The sequence below is a fragment of the Carcharodon carcharias genome, chromosome 14 (assembly GCF_017639515.1).
Source record: "Carcharodon carcharias isolate sCarCar2 chromosome 14, sCarCar2.pri, whole genome shotgun sequence".
NCBI classification, from domain to species: Eukaryota; Metazoa; Chordata; class Chondrichthyes; order Lamniformes; family Lamnidae; genus Carcharodon; species Carcharodon carcharias.
The window spans coordinates 63,644,028-63,668,036 of record NC_054480.1 but is presented as its reverse complement, the minus strand read 5'-3'; the positions used below and the strand labels follow the sequence as shown (position 1 = coordinate 63,668,036).

Below are 24,009 nucleotides of genomic sequence, written 5' to 3'. Positions count from 1 at the left end.
CAGCACCTTCCAAACCCATGACCACTACCATCTTGAAGGACAAGGGCAGCAGATACAGGGGAACACCACCACATGCAAGTTCCCCTCCACATCAGTCAACATCCTGACTTGGAAATATATCACCGTTCTTTTACTGTCGCTGGGTCAAAATCCTGGAACTCCCTAACAGCACTGTGGGTGTACCTACACTATATAGACTGCATCAGTTCAAGAAGGCAACTCACCACCACCTTCTCAAAGGCATCTAGGGACTTGCAATTATTGCAGGCCTAGCCAGTGAAGCCCACATTCCATGAATGAATTTAAAAAAGGAGATTTAATAAAATGTTACTGATGATTAAAAGCTTCAGATATATGGACAAACTTAGACTGTTCTCATTAGAACAGAGAAGTTTGGGTGGCGAATTGATAGAGATCTTCAAGATCGTGAACAGTTTTGATGGAGTAAATAAGACGAAACTGTTTCCAGCAACCAGAGGCAACAGATTTAAGGTAATTGAAAAAGGAACCAGAGGCAATGTGAGGGAAAAAAATTTTAAGCAGCAAATTGTTATAATCTGGAATACACTGCCTGAAATAGTGTTAGAAGCTGATTCAATTGTAACTTTCAAGAAGGAATTTGATAAATATTTGAAGGGGAAAGATTTGCAGAACAATGAGGATAGAGTAGGAGAATGGAATTAATTTGATAGCTGTCCTGAGCTGGCACATGCTCCTTCTATGCTGTATCATTCTATGATTCTGTAACCTCACCTCCTTCGACTTAAGTCATATGCATAACTATATATTCCATTATTGTTATTTTCACCACTTGTTAACCCCATACCTCTAGATCTCTTTCCTAATCTATGTTGATATTTAATATGTAATCCACATCCTTATTTCTACCTCTAGGCTTCAGTCTCATTTTTGCTGAGCCTATGTACTACTCATTGCACATTAATCTAACCTTCCAGATTGTGTATTAGCTGTGTCATTGGCCACTTTACTAAATATGGTGATGTCTACAATCTTGGACCTCTTGGATAATGTTCCATCCTGTACGCCATTGGAAATAAAGGTTGACATTAGTTTATCTAATAGTTGAAAAGATACCTGAAGCTATCAGTTAACTGTTGTATCTGCTATTGGTTTTCTCTCTTCCCACATTCATCTCAGCAAGTAAAACATTGCTTGCGTCCAACCATAAAAAGATATGTGAGACAAGCTCAAGGTAACTCATGGTTTGCTTTTCTCTCTTCCCCATTACCCTTTCAGAAATTATCTGGTAGTTGCTCATATATCCTTCAACAACATAGCTGGGTATAGGAATTTGCTACGCATGAAACTTTGAGCTCAAGCTCGATTCCCCATGTATCATCTGGAAAGTTATGGTCTGTATATGAATATATACATACATTTTGTTTTGAGTTGATGTGATCCATACCACTTGACCTTCACTGATTTATAATTGTAACCCTCCTAGCCAGCACTTATAGTCCACAGAGCTTTTCAGTGTACAATATTGTCCAAGTCTATAGAGCTTCTTTATAAACGTGTCACTTGGACAAGTAATGGATGCAACATTGTGGACATCTGAGAACACTTAGAAGGGAATAGTTGAGCAGCTTTGAAGGCATCTTTTGTGGAAATGTGATAGACATCTCAAGTTGTTTACAAGAGGGATCAAAAATGTCAGTCAGACACACTTAGTCTCTACTGTTGAAGTAAGTATGCTTAAAGAGATATATAGTGTCACACTGAATTTTGACGTCATTCTCATACTAGGTGCCTGAACTATAGCAAGGTATTGTGTATGCATTGACTTATTAAAGGTCACTGATTCTGAAGTATATTTCCAACAGTAAACATAATGCCAATTTTGAGCTGTTGCAGTTGTTGAAAGATCATTTATCATAAAAGCAGAAGCCTAGTTTAACAGACTGCCAAGATCTGTTTTTATTAGCCTTGGGTCACTCTTCATTGAATGGGATGCAGTGAATAAGTAGTGGTGTAATCCCTTGATACTAAGTGAATTTTATTCTGGGAATGTGTAAAGCCGCTTTATGGATGTGCATAGTGTATTATTCCAACATGTAATTACACTAAAGTGGTGACATTAAAGCAACTGTGATTGCAGAAAATGATCAGCAAATTAGATCCTATTACTGGGCACATCAAAAACTATCCTTAATACTTTAACTCTGTCAGTAATAATGCTATGTAATCATCCATCAGACAGACACAGGCACAGGCTAAATCTGACTGGGATACTGCCAAAGATCTATTTTTTTTATATCTGGTATTATCCTTTCAATTTTTTAAAATCAAGCCATACTGATTTGCATTTTTTATTATAATTGAGATGAAATAAAATAATAACTGACAGATTGGCTCATATGATTATACAATAAGTTATGTAAAAATACTGCAAAATGGTGACTAGAAATGTAATGCAGCTAACTATAATCTCCTTCTGGATGCTGACTTTTTGTGACTAGGTATTAGCACTGTAGCACAATTTGGTGAGACTTGGAGCAGAAGCAATTCCATACAGCTGCAAAATGTAGACAGAAATAGTAGAAAAAAATGACTTTATTGACAAGAATTTCAGTGGACCAGAAAGAAAAATCAGTAGTTTATCACAAGAGAGTTCTAAACATAAAAGAGCAGCTTGGGATTGTATGACTTGAGGATAAACCACTCAACCTTACTTTTGCAGTGGATAGCGTTCTATGATCCCTAAGATTACACTACAGTTTTTATTGCTCCAAATATCATTACCATGTATTTTCTGATGTAATATTAAATTTTGTATGGAAATTCCATTGTTTTGTACAGGTACCCCCAGTTTAAAGTGTATTCCAATAGCGTATTTTTGTTTTAGCACGGTTTCTAAATTAGTGATGTTTCCTAAATAGCGCTGCCTCCGTTTTCGTTTTAGCGCAAATCTTGCTCAGCCTTTTAAAAACAAACTATTGCTTCCCTTCACCTGACCTCCCGTTTTCCACCTTCCTCCTGTTCGCTGCTCTTCCTGCTCTCTCCCCCAACTGTCCTGCTTGCCGCTCCTTTCCAAAGCTCTTGGAGTGAAGGCTTGGGAGGGGGATGGGAGAGCAAGAGGGGCTGCGAGAGCAAGAGGGGCTGCGAGTGGGAGGCAGGGATGATGACAGGAAGCTGTAAGAAGGAGGATTGAGAGAGGGAGAATCCGGGAGGAAACAGCAAGCAGCAGGGTTGGTGGAAAGCAGTGAGCGGGAAGGTTGGGACAAGCGGTGAGTGGGAGGGTTGGGAAGGGAAGTGGCGAGCTGGAGGTGGGAGGCGGCAAACCAGAGATAAGTGGTAAGAGTTTAGCAAGTTGATAAGAATTAGCAAGAGGATTTTTGGGCCAGTTAGTTTCAAGACAGCCTGTAAGTTTTTAATATAAAAATTTTCATTTAGCATGTTTTTGTTTAGCATGCTGTTTTTTGGGGAACACATTGAGTGTTAAATGAGGGATTGCTACAATCCAAAACATCAGTTCAGATACAACATAAATAATACCGTTTTCGGTGAAATTGCCTGTGCCACCCATCTAATGAAAACTGGAGTATTAACTTTCCACTGTTTCCATGTGACAATCGGAAGCTCTGTGTCAAGTTAGTACTTTTTGTGTGGTTCCTATGTGTTCACAAAGGTAGGACAGTCTCAAAAGATTTAAATTATATTTAATTGTAATTGAGTGGAGTATAACATTTTGTTTCAAATACATGGAAAAACCTTTATCCCATTTCATTATACAAGTCTCAACATTTACTTGCAGTAGCAGTTATGTCAGTCCATGGTGATACAATGGATATTTTCAGTATTAAATTTTACTTGATATTAGCTGTCAAAACAATCTAATTAAAAAATGCACTGAAAATTAATAGTAAAAGAGATGGATTTCGTTCCAGAATCTAACCACTGTGTGTCACTGTGGAGCAGTCTAATTCTTTTGCTCTTTGTTGTGTTATTTAGCAACCATGTTGGTATAGGAACATAAAGCAGATAAATAATTGGGTTTAAATGCTATTTTTTTAATGAATTTAAATCTTTTGAGAATTTCCTACCTTTGTGAGCACAGGAATCACACAAAAAGTACTAACTTGACAGATAACTTCCAATTGTCATATGGAAACAGTGAAAAGTTAATACTCCCGTTTTCATTAGGTTGGTGGTACAGGAAATTTCACTGAAACCAGGATATTATTTATATTGTATCTGCTCCCATAGACTTCCTTTCACTCTGGCCGGTTGACTAACTGCATGGCACATTTATTTTCCAGTAATCAGCCTCATCTGAAACCACCTGCTCCTGTGCTTGCTGTTTGCACACCCATCAATTTCCCCATCCTCACCTACTCCCCTCTATCATCTTCCATCTCTCTCTCTTGTCATGCCCTACCCTTGCCCTAAAGTCTAGGTCCATTTAGCTTCCTTGTCCTTTAAGCTGCTCGACCTCTGACTAGATCTTGACCTGCATTAGTTCAGGCACAAGTCATGAGGGTAAATTTTGGCAGAACTTAATAGAATGAGGATGATTCATATTAACTTGAAAATATGTCATTTCTGAATGTTTTCAGGGATGAGGGCATTAGACATTTAGTTGTACAGAAGTGGAATAATTAATAAATACTGCTAGACAGAGTACTTGCTTAACTTGGAGAACGGGGGATTTTTAAGGATTGATCTTTCTAAAATCTAGTCAAATTTAGCATCTAATTTATTTTAACATTAAACTGTAGCTCCATTCAGTCATAGTGGTAAACGAGTTGCCTGCTAGTGTCAGCTGCACAGTTCGATAATAATGTGGCTGGTTAACAAACTCCCTAGTCAACAGGGCTTGACTCAGGTCTTTGGAATTTCTGCTAATATTGGTTTTTCTTGTGCATGAAGTAGATAGCATGAAGTCCAGCTCGACAGAGTACTGCTAGACAGAGTACTTAAATCGGGGAATTGGTGAATGAGGGAATTTTGTGCAGTGAGGAAGAGATGCTGTTCTGTTCTTAATGGAACAAGAAGTGGTCTGAGAGAGAGAGAGAGCAGTACACACTGAGACCTGAGAACTGAAGTCCCGAGGCATTAATTAGGTAAGTAGGAAGGTGATTAGTTGATGAGTCTTACAGTTTTTTTCTCAAAACTAGGACAGTAATTTAAGAATAAGTATTGTTTTAAATTGAATAACTACAAATAATCATTAAATTAAGTCTTTAATTAAATAAATGAACTAAGGTTAGTCTGAGGTATGGCAGGGAAGGTGGGATGTCTGGACTGCTGGCTATGGGAGTTTGTTGACAGCAAGCTTTTCCCAAGCAAACACATCTGCAGAAGATGTCTCCATCTCCAATCTCTCTGGCTCAAAGTTATTGAGTTGGAGTGCAAGTTGGGGAGACTGCTGCTCATAATGGAGGGGGGGCAGCTTCTGGCCAGTTTTATCTAGGATATAGTCACACTCCAGAAAAAAAAACACAGGTTGAGGAAGGAGAGGGTGTGACAGACGGGGAACCGGATAATGGGGATTTAAGAGAGGTTGAGAATGGGATCCCAAAGCCATTTGTCCTGTCCAACAGATACAGTGTACTCGTTACCTACGAGCACAAGGAGAAAGACTGTATGGGAAGATAGCCACAAAGCAGACCGAAGCACTGTGGCTCAGAAGGCTATCAGGATAAGAGCTGTGGGAAAGCAGAATGGAAATGTGGTAGTAATAAGGAACGGTATAATTAGGGAGATAAAGAGCATCATCTTCAGCCAAGAATGAGAATCCCAAAGGGTGTGTTGCCTACATGACGCCAGGGAAAGGGATATTTCTGAGCAACTGGACAGGAACTTGGAAAAGGAGGGGGTAAATCCATTTGTCGTGGTCTATACTGGAACAAGTGGCATTGGTAGGAATAGAGAGGAGGTACTGATGAAAGAGCATGAGGAGTTTCTAAATTAAAAAGCAGGACCATGAGGGTATTAATCTCTGGATTATTGCCTGAGCCACATGCAAATTGGCATAGGAGCAGACAGTTCAGGAGAATTAACATGGCTAAAAGGCTGGTGTGGGAAAGAAGGGTTCCTTTTGATGGGACAGTGGCACCAGTTCTGGGACAGGAAGGAGCTGTAATAAAGGGATGGGCTCCACTTGAACCGGGATAGGACCTGTGTCCGAGTGGCAAAGGTAAATAGGGAACTAGCAAAGGCTTAAGGGAATAAGTTGATTATAGAATGGGGGTCTAAAAAAGTGACTAAACATAGTGAGAAGATATCCAGTTAAAAATCAGTTAAATGCCTGTTCAACAATGCACACAGTGCCCATAATAAAGCAGGGATGCTGGAGGCAATCATGTGTGGGAGGAATCAGACATAATAGGGATAAATGAGACATGACTACAGAAAAATACAGGACCTGGAATTTCTAAACCTGTATTTAAAAAAGACAGAGAGGGGAAAGGGGGCAGGTGGAGTAGTTATATTTATTCAGGATCACATAATGTCAGTAGAAAAAAGGGACACAGCTATCAGCAAGACAAGAATAGAACCCATATGATAGAGATTAAAGGAAATAAAGGATCAATCACAGAAATAGTGTCAATAGATCAGGAAGGGAGGTGGAGGAGAAAATATGTAGACAAATTGGGGAATTGATTAATCTTCAATGCTTTTTCATTCATAGTTGATTTCAGCTACCTTGATATTAATTGGACAGAAGAGGTAGGTAATTGGGTTAAGGGGATGGAGTTCCTAAAATGTGTACAGGACTCCTTTGTAACCCAGTAATTAAAGAGCTCAACCAGGGAAGATTCGCTGTTGGATCGAATAATGGGGAATGAACCAGAGCAGATAAGAAGTAAAAGTAGGAGAACATCTAGGCAATAGTGACCATAATATAATACGCTTCAAGATGAAGATAGAGAAAGATATAAGCATGATGAAAACCAAGTTAATAGATTAGAGAAAAGCTAATATTGAGGGGTGAAAATAGAATTTTGTGTCACAGAGAGAATTTGTGTTTTCTCATTGCCCGTGATCAGTGTGTTTTGTATGTGAGGAGTGTGTGTTTTCTTAGTGATTGTCCTAATTTAAATAAATCCAGCAGCAAGCTTTTTGTGAATTTAAAAATAAGGAAGGTTATTTAATTTCTCTCATTTGCATTGGAGGTTTAAAAATGTGATGTCTCTCACACTCGGCTCACCCACGTTATCACTCTCAGGTTAGGTGCAGATGAGGGGAAAAACGATGCAGTTACAGTTTATGATTGTCCCAGCCTCTTTGTGGCAGGCCTGTGTTTTCTTCGGTGAATTGATGCTTTGGTTAAGGTGAAGGCCTTGTAAATCAAAGGATTTTCATTAAGCTGCAAAGTCTTTTGTAGTTGAATTTCTACAAGGTTAATACTCAAGTGAGCTTAAGTTGGAACATGTTGGGGAAAGTCCTCCTCTTTGTTAGGAATTCCCTACCTTCAAGGTATTGCTGTTCATTACCTTGGCTGCTTGGTTGTCTAGCAACTGGTTGATGGATTTCAGTGGAACTGATGGATTTCTGCCCAGTGCACTTTGCTGTTTCAAAGCAGGCAACAAAAATGGCTGTCTCAAAATGTGGTCTATTAGAAGTCCAAAGTCCTTTTCCAAATAAAGTGGGTGCCTGGGTCAATTATACATCCTGTATGATGACTTTCATACCTTGAAAGTTTGAGACAACCAATGTCTCTGTATCTGAATGACCCATTCAATTTGAAAATACACTTGAATTAGTTTCAGGAAAAGGCATCGAGTCAACATCAGTCTGGAAAATTCCTTTTGTCCCCTCTTGAGGCAGGGGAGGGTTTCAATCCACAAGACGTCCAATGACCTTTGGGTGGCCATATTTTTTGTAGCCAGTCGTTTGTTTTTTAACTATAAAGGATTGACACGTAGACTGGAATATGACATTGCCGATATAGTTTCCTGTTTTATTTTCTCAAACTGCAATGTAGAACAACAATGGGGAACATTTAAACTGGTGTCCAGCAAAAAGATATCCTTCGCTCAAAGGAAAGAATAAACTAAACACTAATGGAACTTCATGGATGAATAAAGGCATAAGGCAATAATTTGAGGCTTAGGAAAGTGTCATTGATTAAGCCTGTAGACAGCAAAGTGCATGATAAGAAAAAATAGAATGTGATCAGGAGAGAGGTCAAATGAGGGGGACATGTTAATTTTTTTAATGTCTCTATTTTTACACTTAACTTACCTGTCACGAATCTCCCTGAAGCAGCACCTTTTCTCAGGGAGCGTTGTACTCTTTCGTGCGCATGCGCGAAAGAGTGCAATTTGACAGATGGCCCGCCCACTTAAAATGGTGCCGGGCCCTGTTTCAGTGGTGGGGGTAGGCTGGCCGCCCGCCGCCAAGCCAGTGGGGCCTGCATGCCATCTGAGAGCAAAATTCTGCCCATGAGTCCAGAATCAAAAGTCCAGTGTGATATTCCTTTAGAGGTTAGCAGCCTGAAACTGTTGCAGGGTGATCTGACTTTCCAGAAGCAAGGACTTCCATGATGGGAGAAGGCACGTGGTGATGAATTAATCTTGAAGGCACAGATGCAGAAGTTCCAATGTTCCAGTAGTTCATAGTGTAGATGAGGGCCAGGCACTTAATCTGGACAGAGCCCTTTTGCTGCTACCTGTTAAATGATAAAATGGTAGACTGCCTGGGGTTCAGTTCCACATTGCAATATTACAGGTTAAAGCAGCTTGGGGGAGGTCATGTAACATAACTCCCACTTCTTCTCCTGGGTCTTGGTCAAAGGATGTATTTTCCCACATCTGAAGACTTGAGCAGTTTAATAAGGAATCAGGGTCCCTTTTGCCCTTTGTAGACAAACTCTCTCTGTTGGCTAGAGCTCTGCCTTAGCAGTGCAAAGGGGTTCGGTGCAATTCTTTGGAATTAGATGGCAGTCACAAATGGCATTAACACCACTTTAAAGATAACGCTGTCTCTGCTGGTTTCTGAAGGTTAGAAACTCCTGGTATGAGTCATGACTAGTCAGGGTAAAGCCTTGTCCATTTTTAAAATAAAAGTAATAACTTTATAGAGTAGCCAGGTTGAGTATATTTTTTTAATGTGGTCTTTGGGAAGGAAGAATAGGAAATGCCGAAGTATACAGGCATTCTCTCATTCACACTGGCACATCACACACACAGTTAACAGGGGAAATGACAGTCTGGGGCTTTTGCAGGGTGTTTAGCACTCAGGATGAGTGGTCAAGCTGCTCTGTGCAATCTGCAGGGGAGGGCTGGACATCTCAATCTGTGGGTGCCAGGCCCTGGGATCATAGGGCTGTGCTGCTCTTGTCCAGCCAAGCTCCTGCCTATCCATTTTGGTAACCTGTGGGCTCAGCTGTTCAGACCCAGAGACTGGGGTTTGGCTGAGGGTCAAGTGAGTGGGTTGTTTTAAAGGGACTGTGACCTCTTTAGGGGATTCTGGTTTGGGGTCCGGCTTGGGCACTAGCACAACTGTTTCGGGTGCTAGGTGCTTTAGGTTGGCACATCAACAGGTGAGCAATTGGCCCCAGAACTTGGGCCAGCATTTCTCGGCTTTGATGACAGGAAGATGGCCTTCAGGGGCCTCTCCCACATCCATACCGGATATGGTCAAATGTAGCCTGATGGGGTGTTATGGATCATTTTAAAGGGAGTGGTTAACTCTGTCCAGTCCTTTTGCAGGGGCATTGCTGTCCTCTGGGGAATGTTCAGTTCTTGCTGTACCTCTGGATGGCTCATCAACTGGGTGAGGCATTGCCCTCACCCTTTCTGGGCCAATTTGGGAACTTTCCTTCTCCACATTTAAATTTGCCATAGTGGTCAGCGAAATCAATCACTGGCTTCCTGGTTGGGACCTTTGGTTTTGGAGGAGGTGCTCTCCAAACATGTTCCATGCCCTCTGGAATGTCACTGCCCTCAAGTGGATGTGCTGCTCCAGCTTCCCTCCCTGGTAGCTTTTCGACGGGGAGGCATTCTTGAGGTCTATGGGTGCTATCTCACCCTTTTGGGCCTTGGAACCTTCTCCAGCTTTCTGCTTGGTCTTGGACTCATTTGCTGGCTAACATCTAGCTGCCAGCCAAACCATTCCCAAGGAGGAAACTGATTCCTCCTACTGGTAGCTTAGGGACAGTTCCTACTGTAACAGGGCCTGAAACACGGTCACACTCTAGGTGGATCTTATGGAGGAGCGCAAACACAGATCTCCCACTCCACTGATCAGGGCTTTGGCCCTCAGGGAGGACTCTGAGTAGGTTTAAGTTTCCCTCCAACATTAAGGACTGAGTGGCCCACATCCTGGAGCAGCACCGCGAACTTGCTCACATTTTGGGAGGGGTATAGGGACACTGTTCCTGAAAGCACAAAACTCTGGAAACGCTCTGGGAGTTTGTCGGCCTCACATGCGCACACGCGCGCACACGCACACACACACACACACACACAGTGCCATGACCTCCGAAGGGTAAGTTTCTGTTGCAAGCGGCTCTGCCTGCTCTGCTGCATTACTCATTGAGGCATTCTTCAGGGGACTACTCGTGTGAAGCCCTACTAGGCCAACCAACTTGCCTCACAATCTCCAGCTTTCGGGCCTGGAATGGCCTATTTTGTTGCAGTGAGAACACACCAGCCTCCGGGAATACTCCTTTCGGGCTGTAGGGGAGCTTCTGTACCCCCTTTTGTGTTTTTCTTTCTGGGAATGGGCCCTTTCCTACCTAGATGCCCTGCTTCTCTTTCCAATACTCGTGGGTATAATACAATTTACAAGCCTATGGGTGAAGTCATAGCTGTCTGCTGTGACTGCTGCACCCCTGGCTGTGAAGTTTCTTTGCTCCTCTAGGTATATTTGCCGGTTGGAGGGTGGGCAATTTTTGAATTACTCCAACAGTACTAGCTCATGCTGCCCCTCATAAGTACGTGGGATTTTCAGGAATCTTATCCATCAGTCGAAGGCAATTTGTTTCAACCGTTCAAATTTGATGTAGGTTTGGGTTGGCTTCTTACAAGCATTCCAGAATTGCTGATGGTATGCCTCCAGGACTAACTCGTAGGCACTTAGGATGGCAGCCTTAGTCTGCTCATGAATTAGGGACACTGGAAGCTGGTGTGTTCCCAATGCAACAAAATAGGCCATTCCAGGCCCGAATGCTGGAGATTGTGAGGCAAGCCAGTTGGCCTAGTAGGACTTCACATGAGTAGTCCTCCGCAGAAGGCAGCATAGAGTAGAAATCTTGGGCTGTCCCTGACAGCTGCCCTTGATTTAAAAATGCCCAGATCTCCAAGGGCCATTTTAGCTGTCCTACTATTTTCTCAAAGGTGGTTTTAAAAAAATGACTCCACATCACTCTCTTCAAATTTGGGAAGGAATTGCACATACTTGAGGGCCTCAGAGAGTGGTACTGGTTTAAGGGGTAGGGAATGCTGCTCGATAAGAGATTTTCTCTTGCAGCGGCTTTTTATCTGCCATCTCTCTCTCCATTTGAGCAGCTAGTTTCATTTCCAGTTTTTGGAACTGGAATTCTCTTCCCTTTTCTTGTTCCCTTGCTCTCCCCCTTTCTCTCTTTCTGTCTCCTGAAATTCTACCTCCAATTTAAGCTTTTCCAGCTCGAAATTGGCTAGGGGAAAGGATTCTGAGTCATGATTAAGCACATCATCTGACTGTTCTGCTGGTAAAGTCAGATGCAGATGTTCTACCAATGCCAGGATTAGTTCCTTTCTTTGGATCTTACTGGGCAATTTGAACTGTATCTCCCTTGCTACCGCTTTCAATTGATATGTATAAAGGATCTCCAAATTTCCTCACATATTCTCTTGCTGAACAAACATTTGGCCATCAAATGTTGCCATTTTCTTAGCATTAGGACAAGAAATTTTCTGTGGGAAGTTACTTGTCTGAAAATTAGTTTCAGCCACCTCCCTGGTTTCCAGTCAGTTCCAGTATCCAATTCAGCCTCGTTTTAAAATTTTTTACTCTGGCCAAATTCAAAGTGGGTTGTGCCGGCTGAGCCCCCAATTTCTGTTACAGGCCAGAGGGGGATTAATTTAAACAGATCTGATTTCTTCTCTCACCACCCATCCGTGAACAGAAAGGTGTTTTTAATTTCTGATTTCCTCCATTTATAAGTGGTGGCATGTTTTTCACAACCCTTTAGTTTGGAATGGTCAATATTCTATTAATAATCCCACAGAAAACTTGTGATAAGGTAAAATAAGAGGGTTGGTTTATTTTACGCACACACAAAATAAGGGAAAGGGGTTTCACAACGTCTGCCCCTTTTTGCACTCATACAGTAAAAAAGGGATAAGGGAAAGAAAAGGGTACAGGGCAAGACCATGATAAAAATAAGAGTTATGGTTTCACATGAGTCCAGAATCAAAAGTCCAGTGGAGTATACCCTCAGAGGTTAGCAGGCTGAAACTGTTGCAGGTTGATCTGACATTCCAGAAGGGATGACTTCCACAATGAGACAAGACAAGTAGAGATTAATTAGTCTTGAAGGCATAGATACAGAAGTTCCAATATTCCAGTAGTTCATTCTCCTTACCTGTTCTGGGCTACATGTAACTCTAGACTCACAGCAGTGTGGTTGACTCTTAAATGCCCTCTGAGCAAAGGCAATTAGGGATGGGCCAATAAATGCTGGCCTAGCCAGTGACACCCACATCCCGTGAACGAATTAAAAAAAAAGAGGGCCAGGCACTTCACCTGGACAGAGCTCTTTTACTGCTACCTGCTAAATGATAAAATGGTAGGCTGCCTGGGTTCAGTTCCAAATGGTAATATTATAGGTTCTAGCAGCTTGAGGGAGGTCATTTGACATTACTCCCACTTCTCCTAGGTTTAGTCAAAGCTTGTATTTTCCCAGGTCTGGAATCTTGAGGTGTTTAATTGAGGAGTCAGGGTTCCTTTTGTCCTCTCCAGACACACCTCGCCTTTGGCCGGAGTTCTGCCTTAAAAATGCAAAGTGAGTTGGTGCATTTCTTTGGAATTAGATTGTCGGCAGTCACAGAGGGCATTAGCACCTCTTTAAAAATAACACTGTCCCTACTGGTTTCTGAAGGTTAGAAATTCCTCTGTCATGAGTCATGGCTAGTCAGGGTAAAGCCTTGTCCATTTTTTTAAAGTAAAAATAATAATTTTATAAAGTAGCCAGGTTGACATAGATATATATTTCCCTTTCTGCCTTCTGGCAGGGACATGACTAAAGAGAATAGAAGAACATCTAGAAATAAGATATAAAATAATTAATAGTCAGCATTGATTTCAAAATGGATAACCTTGCTTGATCAACCTTATTGAATTCTTTGAGGAGGTAACCGAGAGTAGACAATATTAATAATTTATCTAGATTTTCAAAAGGCCTTCAAAGGTGCCCCATAATAGACTGTATTCACTATAGAGAAGGACGATATAGGTGTAGAAATCAGGGAAGGGGACTGTGAAATACTTGAACAAATTAGCACTGAGAGGGAGGAGGTTTTAGTGGGCTTAAGTGGATAAATCCCCAGGCTGGTGTGGGAGGCAAGGGAGGAGATTGCAGGGGCCCTGACATTAATTTTCAAATCCTTTCTGGCCACTGGAGAGGTGCCAAAGGACTGGAGGACAGCTAATGTAGTACCATTATTCAAGAAGGGTGGTAGGAATAAACCAGGGAACTATAGGCCAATGAGTCTAACATTGGGAAACTTTTGGAAAAAATTCTGAGGGACAGAATTAATCCCCACTTGGAGAGGCAAGGATTAATCAAGGATGGTCACCTTGGCTTTGTCAAGGGGAGATCATGGCTAACAAATTTGATTGAATTTTTTGAGGAGGTGACTAGGTGTGTAGATGAGGGTAGTGCAGTTGATGTAGTCTACATGGACTTCAGTAAGGCTTTTGACAGGTCATGCATGAGAGACTGGTTGAGAAGGTAAGAGCCCATGGGATCCAGGGCAATTTGGCAAATTGGATCCAAAATTGGCTTAGTGGCAGGAGGCAGAGAGTGATGGTCGAAGATTGTTTTTGCGACTGGCGTACCGCAGGGTTTGATGCTGGGTCCCTTGCTGTTTTGTAGTGTACATTAATGATCTGGATATGAATGTAGAAGGTATGATTAGTAAGTTCACAACACAGTTGTTGGCTATGGGCCAAGTGCTGGAAAATGAGATTAGAGTAGATAGGGGCTTGATGACCGGCGTGGACACGATGGGCCGACGGGCCTCTTTCCATGCTGTAAACCTCTATGACTCTAATAAATTAGGATAGTTACTCAGATTGGCAGAAGGTGGGAAGTGATGTTCCAACAGGATCACCGCTGGGACCACTGATGTTCATAACTTACATTAATGATTTGGACATTGGAATCAAAAACACAATTTCTAAATTTGTGGATGACACCAAATTGGGAGCTAATCAATACTGAGGAGAATTGCAACAAATTACAGGAGGGCGTTAATAAACTTGAAGAATGGGCATATAATTTTCAAATGAAATTCATAGGATGTAGGAACATTGGACTTAGGAGAAGGAGTATACCACTTGGCCCCTCGATCCTGCTTCGCCATTCGATAATATCATGGCTGATCTGATGAACAAAGATAAATATGGGGTAGTACATTTTGTTACGAAGAATGAGTAGGTTATTTATTTCTTTGACTGTGCAAATCTAGGTGGGGTAAAGGGACAAAGGGATCTCCAGGCACAAGTGCAACAATCACTAAAAGTTGCACCAGAGATTAGCAAGGCCATAAAAACAAACCTAAGCACTAGGTTTTATTTTTAGAGGGATAGAATTGAAAAGTAAGGAAATTATATTAAATCTACATGGACCCTTGCTTGGCCATACCTAAGTAGTATATACAGTTCTAGTTGCCATATTATAAAAAGATATAGGATCATTGGAGAGAGCGTAGAGAAGATTTACAAGGATGATAACCAGAAATGCATGAGTATATGTATTAGGAAAGGGGCGATAGGCTGGACCTCTTTTGAATAAACAAGGCTGCAGAGGTACTTAAATTATCAAAAGTTTTGATAGAGCGGACACGGAGAATGTTTCCCCTTACGGGGAAAAGCATAACTAGAGGCCATCAATTTAAGAAAGTCACCAAGAAATCCAATAGGGCATGAAGAAGAAACATCTCTGCCCAAAGAGCGGTGAGAATGTTGAACTCACTTCCAAAAGGAGTGATTGAAGTGAATAGTATAGATGCGTTTGTTATGGACAAGAGGAGGAGGTTAATTTAAGCAGCACTAGTTTCTCCTCTCACCACCCGTACTAATCAGGAATGTGTTTTGACTTGTTTCCCTATTTATAAGTGGTGGCAAATTTCCCAATCCCTCGGTTTTTGTGTGATCCAATTTTCTATTAATAACCGCACAGCAAACTCAAAATAGGGTGAACTCAAAGGACTAGTTTATTGAACACATTCAAAATGCAAAAGGAAGGGCGCAATGTCACTCCATGTTCAGGCAGTAAAGAGAGGGGTAGAGAGAAGAGGGTTTTAATAGCACAGAAACGACAGAAAAAATTGTTTCATGTGGATTCCAGAGTCTAAAATCAAAATCCAATGAGATATTCCTTCACGAAGGTCAGTGGGCTGAAAACCAATGTTGGAAAATTCATTTTTCCGTTGGTGTTGTCTTCACACAATGAGATAGGCATGCAGAGATGAATCAGTCTTGTAGGTGATAGTACAGAATTTCCACCAAAAGCTGTGTAAATGGAGTTCAGGTATTCCATTTGAGCAGAGCTGTTTGTCTGTGAGGCTGCTAGTTAGATGGTAAAAAAACCGACTAAGATATGCAGTTCAGCAAGGCAATATTACTTGTTCCACAAGTCAGAGGCCCATGTCACATGACTCCCACCTCTCCACCAAGCCTTTTACAAAGGATGTGTGTCCATTGTCTGGATTCCAAAGACTGTTAAATACCTCAGCCATTAGGAATTGAAAGGAAGTTTGCGGGGCCTTTGTCTTAGCAGACTATCCATCTTCCTCTGGCTAGCCTGGGTTATTAAATGCAGATGGCCTTTATTTGGCTCTCTTTGAAGTTGGGTGGTCATTACTGGCTCCTCAGAGATAACGAGGTGCGAGTTTTCCTGAAATGCTAAGTAGTTTCTTTTGTTCGGCGAGCACACACAGACATAGGTTCAGCCATTTTAAAGGTTTTTGTTCAGTTTTAAAATTTTAGACACAGCATTGAACCTAACTATACATATTTTATAAAAACATACTTAGTCCCTCACACATTTAAGAGCAACTAAACAACCACTTGAAAGAGAAGGGAATAGATGGTTACGATGGTAGATTTAGATGAGATGGGATGGGAGGAGACTTGAGTGGAGCCCAAACACTAGCATGGATGGTTGTGCTGAATAGCCTGTTTCTATGTCATGAATCCTATGTACTTCTTTGTAAATAAAATGTGCAATACAGTTAATGAACACCTCATTTAGAATATAATTGCTAAGCTACTATTTCTACAAATTAATTCTCATCCTTCAGTATACGTTGGCCAACTTAATATTGTTTCTCCCTTATTATTTTAATAATGGAAATAGCACCAGGATTTAAGCTACTTTTTCCAATCATCTACAGGAATTACATTTACATGGGCAAATTAATCTGCTGTACAATGGGGTATCTTCCCTTCTTCTGTTGGGTATTTTTTGATTTCAGATCATATCTTCTAATGTGATTTTAAATTAAATATTACAAAGGCGTGAAACCAGAGGCTGAGGGAATATATTTATATTGGCTTCCTGGCAAACTTTAAATTGTATGTATTTAATCAAACTGCCTGGGTGTTTCTCTGCCCAAAGCAAAAACATATGCCTCTCTTTGTGTTCAGGTGTGAAACATGGCACTTGGGTTTCACTAAGTCTTGACCTGGGCCTTCTGTCTCCAAGGTCACCATCACCTTACCTGTTGCCGGGCAGAGTCCAGTACAACTTCACACCATCCCCCTTTTCCAGAGCATCTTGTTTTACCTTAAGTTAAAAGAGAGTCAAAAAATAACCACCTTATAAAACCTTGCATTCCTAACAAAATCCTCCGTTAAAACCCACTTTTTTAACCAAACTGTTGGCCACCATATCTAATATTGCTTTCTTTGGCTTGGCCTTCCATCTTTGATTACATCTCTGTAAACAGATTTTTTTTCTACGTTGGAGGTACTATATAAGTGCAAGTTGTTGTTGACTAGAAGTTCACCGAAACTGTTTCCATTTTAAATGTTTTGATATGATATAAATGAATTTATAATCCAATATAAAAATAAGGATGGAGTGCGTGACTTAGCAACTGAATTACATCTGTGTTCCCTGTTCTAATTATTCCCTGCCCTCAACTAAAGACTGCTCTTGATCTTGACTCACTCTGTGCAATCCCATGGGAGATTAACTACTTGTATGTTAGAACTCTTATCTGTGTACACTTCCTGTTGTGTAACAATTTCTGTAACAGTCACATATGCTACTCCTGGCTTCGATCACTACTAATCACACTTGGAAGTTATTTTCAAGCTGTAAGCTGAGCACCCTTACCATTATGCTTGCCCTTCAGATCCCCCAAAGTTGGTTGGTATTATTGTTCCTCAAAACTTTGGCACATAGGCCTCTAGGTAAATTTTATTTTGTGGAATCCATTGCCTGAAAGAGTGGTAGAGACAGAATTTATTATTATATTTTATAACTTCAGAAAATAAATTTATTATATGCCAAAGGAAAGAAAACATACAGGAATACAGAGAATACAGGAACGTGGAACTAATCGGAGAGCTGGCAAAAGCACATTGAGCCTAATGACTTCTTTCTGTGTTGTATGATTCTGTGATTTTTTTTTTCTATCCCTGGCCTGCTGTTGCCTTCCAGGTAAGTTTTATTTTAATCTCCAATTTATTTAAATTGCTAACATCACACATAAGACCCAATCCGTTGCTTCCCAATAGCTCCCATCTTCCCCCTGCCAACCCTCCACAGTGCCTCAGACTCACTCTCAAGGACTTGGGTAGCTTCCCCCTGCTATTGGACTTGCTGGCACCTCCTTGCTAATGGTAGCCTGCCCTATTCACTTTGCTTCAACTCCCATTCCCCCACCCCACTTTAATCTCTGGGCACATGCTCTCACTCTCTCTTCCTCTCTCTATAACTGATGCTCACCTGCCCCAAGGCTGTACCTGTTCTGTCCTAGCCACTCATTTTGTCAGTTGACTAGCACTAAGCGTTTTATTAATCTGTAACACAATAAATACCATTTTTAAAAAGTCAGTTATATAAAATGTACAAATGTAATCCTGTCAACCCTATCACTAAGATGTGCATGTTCATGTCATTGTCAGACTGAAATGCATGATTCAGCAGGATTTGCAATCCCACTTTTTGGTCAGGCTGCATTCCATCCAAGCTCTACTCAGGCACAAAATTGGGAATGCTAACAGGATTTTGGAGATGGATATTCCAGGGTAATATATTTTGTAAATATTTTTTGAGTTTTGTCCCAATTTAGTTGTGATGAATCACGGAACACATTTTTCTTTGGATGTCAGTATCAAGTGCATTCAGGCTTAATAAATCACATCCTTCATTTTATAAAACATGCATAATGCCTAACTCAGACACATATCCTATACTAACATTCTTTTCATTTTCCATGCTAGTCATCATTTGGCTACTCTAAACAGAGACTACTATTTTGTTCTGTTGGATTGCCCACTAAAAACTGGATTGAGGCTATCCAGACCAATTTCATCTCTGGTGCTTTGAGCTGGTGCGAAGAGAAGAGACTTAATCCTGTTTGTTGGGGTTAGATTAATGCTCAGGCTCTTAATCTGAAAAGTCTGTGTGCAGACCCCAACTACAAATGCTTGCATTAATGGTAACATTTTTTTCCATAATTAAACCATGCAGTTCTTAATTTTGTGTGTTTATTCTATTGGAGCGTATATATGGCCTTTACTCTAATGCTATTTTCTGGAATTGTAGTTGCTTCAAGAAAGGAACTGGCCTTAACCCTCCAAACGTTGTGTGTTTTAAAGAAAACTTTGTTTTAATATTCATTACATGTATGTGCACATTTGGAGATGAAACCAGGATCAAATTTATTTTATTACTCTATAAAACCAATGGGCCCCAATAATTTTATTAAGTTTAGCTCTTGATTTGTGAATTCTGTGAGAGTTTGCTTCGTGATGGCCACTATCAACAGGTAAAAGAGGTTTCTTACTCTTGGTATTGATATTTGATACCACTCATCTTTTGCCATAATCCTGATGCTCCCTTATTGGCAGTAATCGGCCATCACTCCCTTTTCAGTTTTTAGCAGACTTCAGGTATGGGAAGGTGTCTTCCATCTGCTTGTTGGTGTGGCTGAGATCAAGAGCCCAACATATGGTGGGTGATTCATTGATACTAACCTGGATTCAGTATGTCGAGTTCAAATGGCTTGTACTATTGCCTATCCCCTCAAAATTTATATTCATTTTATAAGGGTTTTTTGATTAGCTTTTTCTTATAAGGGGGAGGGCTTCTAATGACACTTTCCATTCCACCAAGTGTTAGCGTCAAGCATTATTAGTATGTTACCTTTTCATTTTGAGCTCAGTAACTCCCGCCAGCCTCAAAAGCACCTTCTCTCCTGCAGAGTTGGACCTGAATTTGGAGCCTTTGTGCTATGAAACCACTGTCTTTAAGAAATGGATGAAATTGTGCAGCAGCTGAGAAAAGACTCATGGTTGGCAGGCAGAGGATACTTTAAACTTTGGGGTGGATTTGAACTGACTTTACATCCCTGTTCTCTTTGCACATTTTAAACCACTATTACTGGTAATAATAGAGAATAACTCTAACGGTTGAGCTTGCTGTAAGGTGGAGATCAGTTTTGCTGGACTTCTGTTCATAACATGTCACTTGCATAGCTGGTTGGGTAATGCCAAGCTGCAAGAAGCTCCCACCAAAAATAAATAGGACTCTATCCTGGTTGTTACATCAGGAATGGACCTGACATTGATTGCGCTCTATAAAATGGAAATCCAGATCTGCTAGGTTCAGTCTTTTAATACAAATGGTATTACTTTTCCAAACTTGCTAGAATTTAATGCAGTAGCATGTTTTCATCCAGGGATGTAATACTTGTGTCATAAATCACTTTCCTGGAGAAGTACCCTATTATCTCAAGACTGAATGACAACAAATCTATACAGCAAGTAGGATTGTTATCAAATGACAAAATGTATTTTAAATGGTCTTCTCAATTTTTGGCTTCTTGCAGTTGGATCCTTTGGAAAAGGAATGGCTGAAGTGTGCTGCAAGTGGACATTTAACTGCTTTGTGTGATCTTCTCAGGCAGGATTCATCTTTGGCAATGAAAAAGGTAAACTTTGTTCCAGTCAAATTTATCTTGAGGTAAGTAGGAGCTAAAAAAAGCCTCAGAAATATAAATAAAACAAAAATACTACTATTTAAAACAATCATGCAATATTATGGACTGATATTTGGCATCAGTGGCGAAGGAATGGCACTCGCCACTGACCCTGAAGAAATAAGTCCACAAAGATCCAATGATTTCTGGGGCATGGATTTTCTTTTCCGCAATGTCGGTTTGAACCTTGGGCTACGCTGAGGAGAATCTCCAGATGTCCAGCAACAGTAAGGCCATCAAGCAAGGTAAGCAGCCAGTCACATTGAAGAATGTTGGAGAGCAGGTGTCCTTGATCGAGCATGACATACTTGTCAACAGCTCTGACAGTCTCCTACTCTCCTGGCGAACCTCTTTTCCAAGAATAATGATATGGTGCTTCCCACGGACAACTGGGGTTATTATTATTTAGATCATGACAGATTCCTATTCAAGTATGTCTCAGGTTATCTCAAACAAGCAGCTGCTCCTGTCCGACTATTTCCCTGTGAAGGAACAGCTGAGTACATCCAGCTCAGCAAGCCGATGAAATTTCTGATGCACAGTTTCATCAAGCAGAGCTCACCTACTTAATAAGGCATACCAGAAAGACATTGAGGAGAACTCCCAGAGCAGTGAAATGCTGGCTAAGAATATTCCTCATTCCAGGGCAGTAGAGAAGAAACCAGAATTTAATTACCACAGCCCTACATTTGAGTCTGGCATAACCAGGTAGAATGCAGAGTTTTAGAGGGTGATGGATGATCATGTTTTGAGGCAGGATTTCTCTGGCCAAGGAGACTTTAGAAATATCAAGTTTCCAGTTCGCGTTCAGTACAAGTCCCCTGAAAAGGGCACATTTCTGAAATTCTCCCAGCTGGACCAACTGTTTGATGGAGTCTTTTTTTTACATGATGGCTTGTAGCTTCACCAAGCATCTGGTACAGAGACACCCAGATGTGGAGCAGCTGAACTGAGATAAAAACAAGAACTGTGGATGCTGGAAATCCAAAACAAAAACAAATACCTGGAAAAACTCAGGTCTGGCAGCATCGGCGGAGAAGAGCAAAGTTGACGTTTTGAGTCTTCATGAACCTTCAGCAGAACTTAGTAGAAATAGGAAAGGGGTGAAATATAAGCTGGTTTAAGGTGGGGAGGGGGTGTTGTTGGGACAAGCAAGCAGTGATAGGAGGAGATAACCAAAAGATGTCACAGACAAAAGAAACACCTTGTCAAACCCAGGAGAGAAATGGAAAGCAATGAAGCTGAACAAGGCAAAAGAGAGATTTGAAAATCCTGATGGAGATTAGAACAAAACTTCTTCAAAGTAGGCATTTCTTGAAGAGAAGTGGCAGTCAATTAAACACAGAGATTCTACTTAGTTCTATTGAAGGGTCATGAGGACTTGAAACGTCAACTTTGCTCTCCTCTGCCGATGCTGCCAGACCTGCTGAGTTTTTCCAGGTATTTTTGTTTTTGTTTCACTGAACTGAGTTTGTATTCTTTCATGAGTCTGATCATCTCATATGGTTGCATTTATTTCGCAGCACAACATTATTTAACAGCAAACAAAAGAAGCAACTTAAAATTAAGAATTCCAGTGTAAAAATCCAGCAGTCAAGTTTCAATATTACAACTCACTAAATACAATAGAATAGTGCAAGTTCTGATTAAAATTTAATTAAGGTTGAGCCCTCTTTACAATATCCATGTTATGTTGCCTTTTCTCCTCAATCACAAACATTGGACATGCCATATCTAATTTTCCACTGTACTAGCTGCAGCATATTCTCATATGATTACCAGGGCCAGAAATTTTCCCCCCGTCAAGGGGGTTGTCCGGGGGCGGATGGGAGCAGGCATGAACCCGATCGGCACCCCCAATCAGGTCCGCGCTGTCATTTTACGTGGATGGGCCGATTAAGGCCCGCCCATCGTGATGCACGCCCAGAAGTGCTAAGCACTCCCTGTCTGGGCGGGGGGCGATTCCCTGAGTGGTTCCCTGCGTTCTTTCGCGCATTTGCACGAAAGAGCGCAGAGATCTCCGAGGCAAGGAGGTTCCTCAGGGAGATTTGTTTCAGTGTTCAGCTTTTAAATAAAGGATTTTTAAACTTTTGAAACATGTCCCCAGTGTCACATGAGCTGGGACATGTTAATGAAATTTTGGAAAAAATTTTACTGATTTTTTTAAACACTTCCTGAAACCTTGTCCCACCCGTGAATGAGGTTCCATGAAATATGCGAAGGCCACCTGGGCTCTTCGCCTGCCCACCAACCTAAAGGGTTGGACGGGCAGCTCATTTAATTGTTTTAATTAGTTTTTAGCAGGCCTTAATAGGCCTTTGACAGTTTGGCGGGGGTGCCGAACTGAAAATCTAAATGACACGCCGTGATACCGGGATACCAGTGCCATTTTACATGTTGCCCGCCCCCTGCTTGTCGACGGGAAAATGCTGCCCCAGGAAATTTGGGGGTATGATGGAATGGAGAGATTGGCAGACAAAATTTAAAGCTCGTGTCGTCCATCTTGCTGTTGCAGGAAATTCTGAGCTATCAAAAGAGTGTAGCAAAAAACTCTGGGTTGCCCTGAGGAGGTTTGTGAACATTATGGTGGTAACAGTGGGGGTTTTCTTTATGTACATGTATGGCCCTCATGTCCTGGGATGAGCAACTGACTGGCCTAGGAGGAGAAGACGTTTGGATATCAGTCCCACTGAAAGTTACAAGTGTCAGATGAAACTATATTGCATGGTCAGCTAGCGGGCTGTCACTTTCTGGCTGTGTGTATGAAGGGTGACAACAAGGTACCAAAAATAATGCACCTGTTAAAATAACTAATTTCTCTCTCTTCCATATAAATTCTTCTGGTGAAAATATAAAGGACTTCACATCTGTAAGTTACCATGTTACACTTCTGACTTTTGTTTTGAATGCTGATTTTATCATATAAAATGTACAGCATTTAGATATGTTTAATACAGCTTGTACCCAATCCCATACATAATTCAATGTATTTGGTGAGCAACTGCAGGAGCCAAATAAGTGAGATGATTGACAATGCTAGCGAAATGTTACTATACTGTATAGTTAAATTACAAATGTAGGATTTAGTTTAATATTAATATGCATTTCATCTGAGTATTTTATCTAAGCTTCTTTGTTTTTAAATGGTGTTTGTTAAAAAGGCTAAGAAATAAGAAAAAGGAACAGGAGTAAGCCATTCAGCCCCTCGCCTGCCCCCCATAATCCTTGACTTCCTTGTCGAGCAAAAATCTGTGTAACATAGACTTGGATATATTCAATAACCCAGCCTCCATTGCTCACTGGGGGAGAGATCTCACATACTAAAGACTCCATGAGAGAAGAAATTCCTCCTCATCTCCATCTTAATTGGGAAACCCCTTATTTTTAAACTGTGCCCCCCTAGTTATATATTCCCCCACAAGGGGAAACATCCTCTCAGCATCTACCCTGTCAAGCCCCCTCAGAATCTTATATATTTCAATTGGGCCACCTCTCATTCTCCTAAACTCCAAGGAGTAAAGGCCCAACCTCTTCAACCCCTTCAGTCAAGGAATCAGCCAGTGAATCTACTCTGAAGTGCCTCCAATGCAAGTATGTCCTTTCTTAAATAGGGAGA

At 41.1% G+C, this 24,009-nt stretch overlaps 1 protein-coding gene across 7 annotated transcripts in view; it reads left to right on the top strand.

Moving 5' to 3' along the window:
* LOC121286943 (ankyrin repeat domain-containing protein SOWAHA-like) overlaps positions 1-24,009 on the top strand; it is a 141,864-nt gene that overhangs the window by 66,390 nt on the left and 51,465 nt on the right. For 5 of the 7 annotated variants that reach the window (XR_005945119.1, XM_041204263.1, XM_041204262.1 and 2 more), the window contains 2 exons: positions 20,244-20,345; positions 23,251-23,263. Coding sequence is in view for 6 of the 7 variants with exons in the window: in XM_041204263.1 (XP_041060197.1) it covers positions 20,244-20,345; positions 23,251-23,263 (115 nt within the window). In the remaining variant the exon portion in view is untranslated. Of the gene's footprint in view, positions 1-5,281; positions 5,285-20,243; positions 20,346-23,250; positions 23,264-24,009 lie in introns of all 7 variants that reach the window. The other 2 variants (XM_041204261.1, XM_041204264.1) reach the window with 2 other exon arrangements.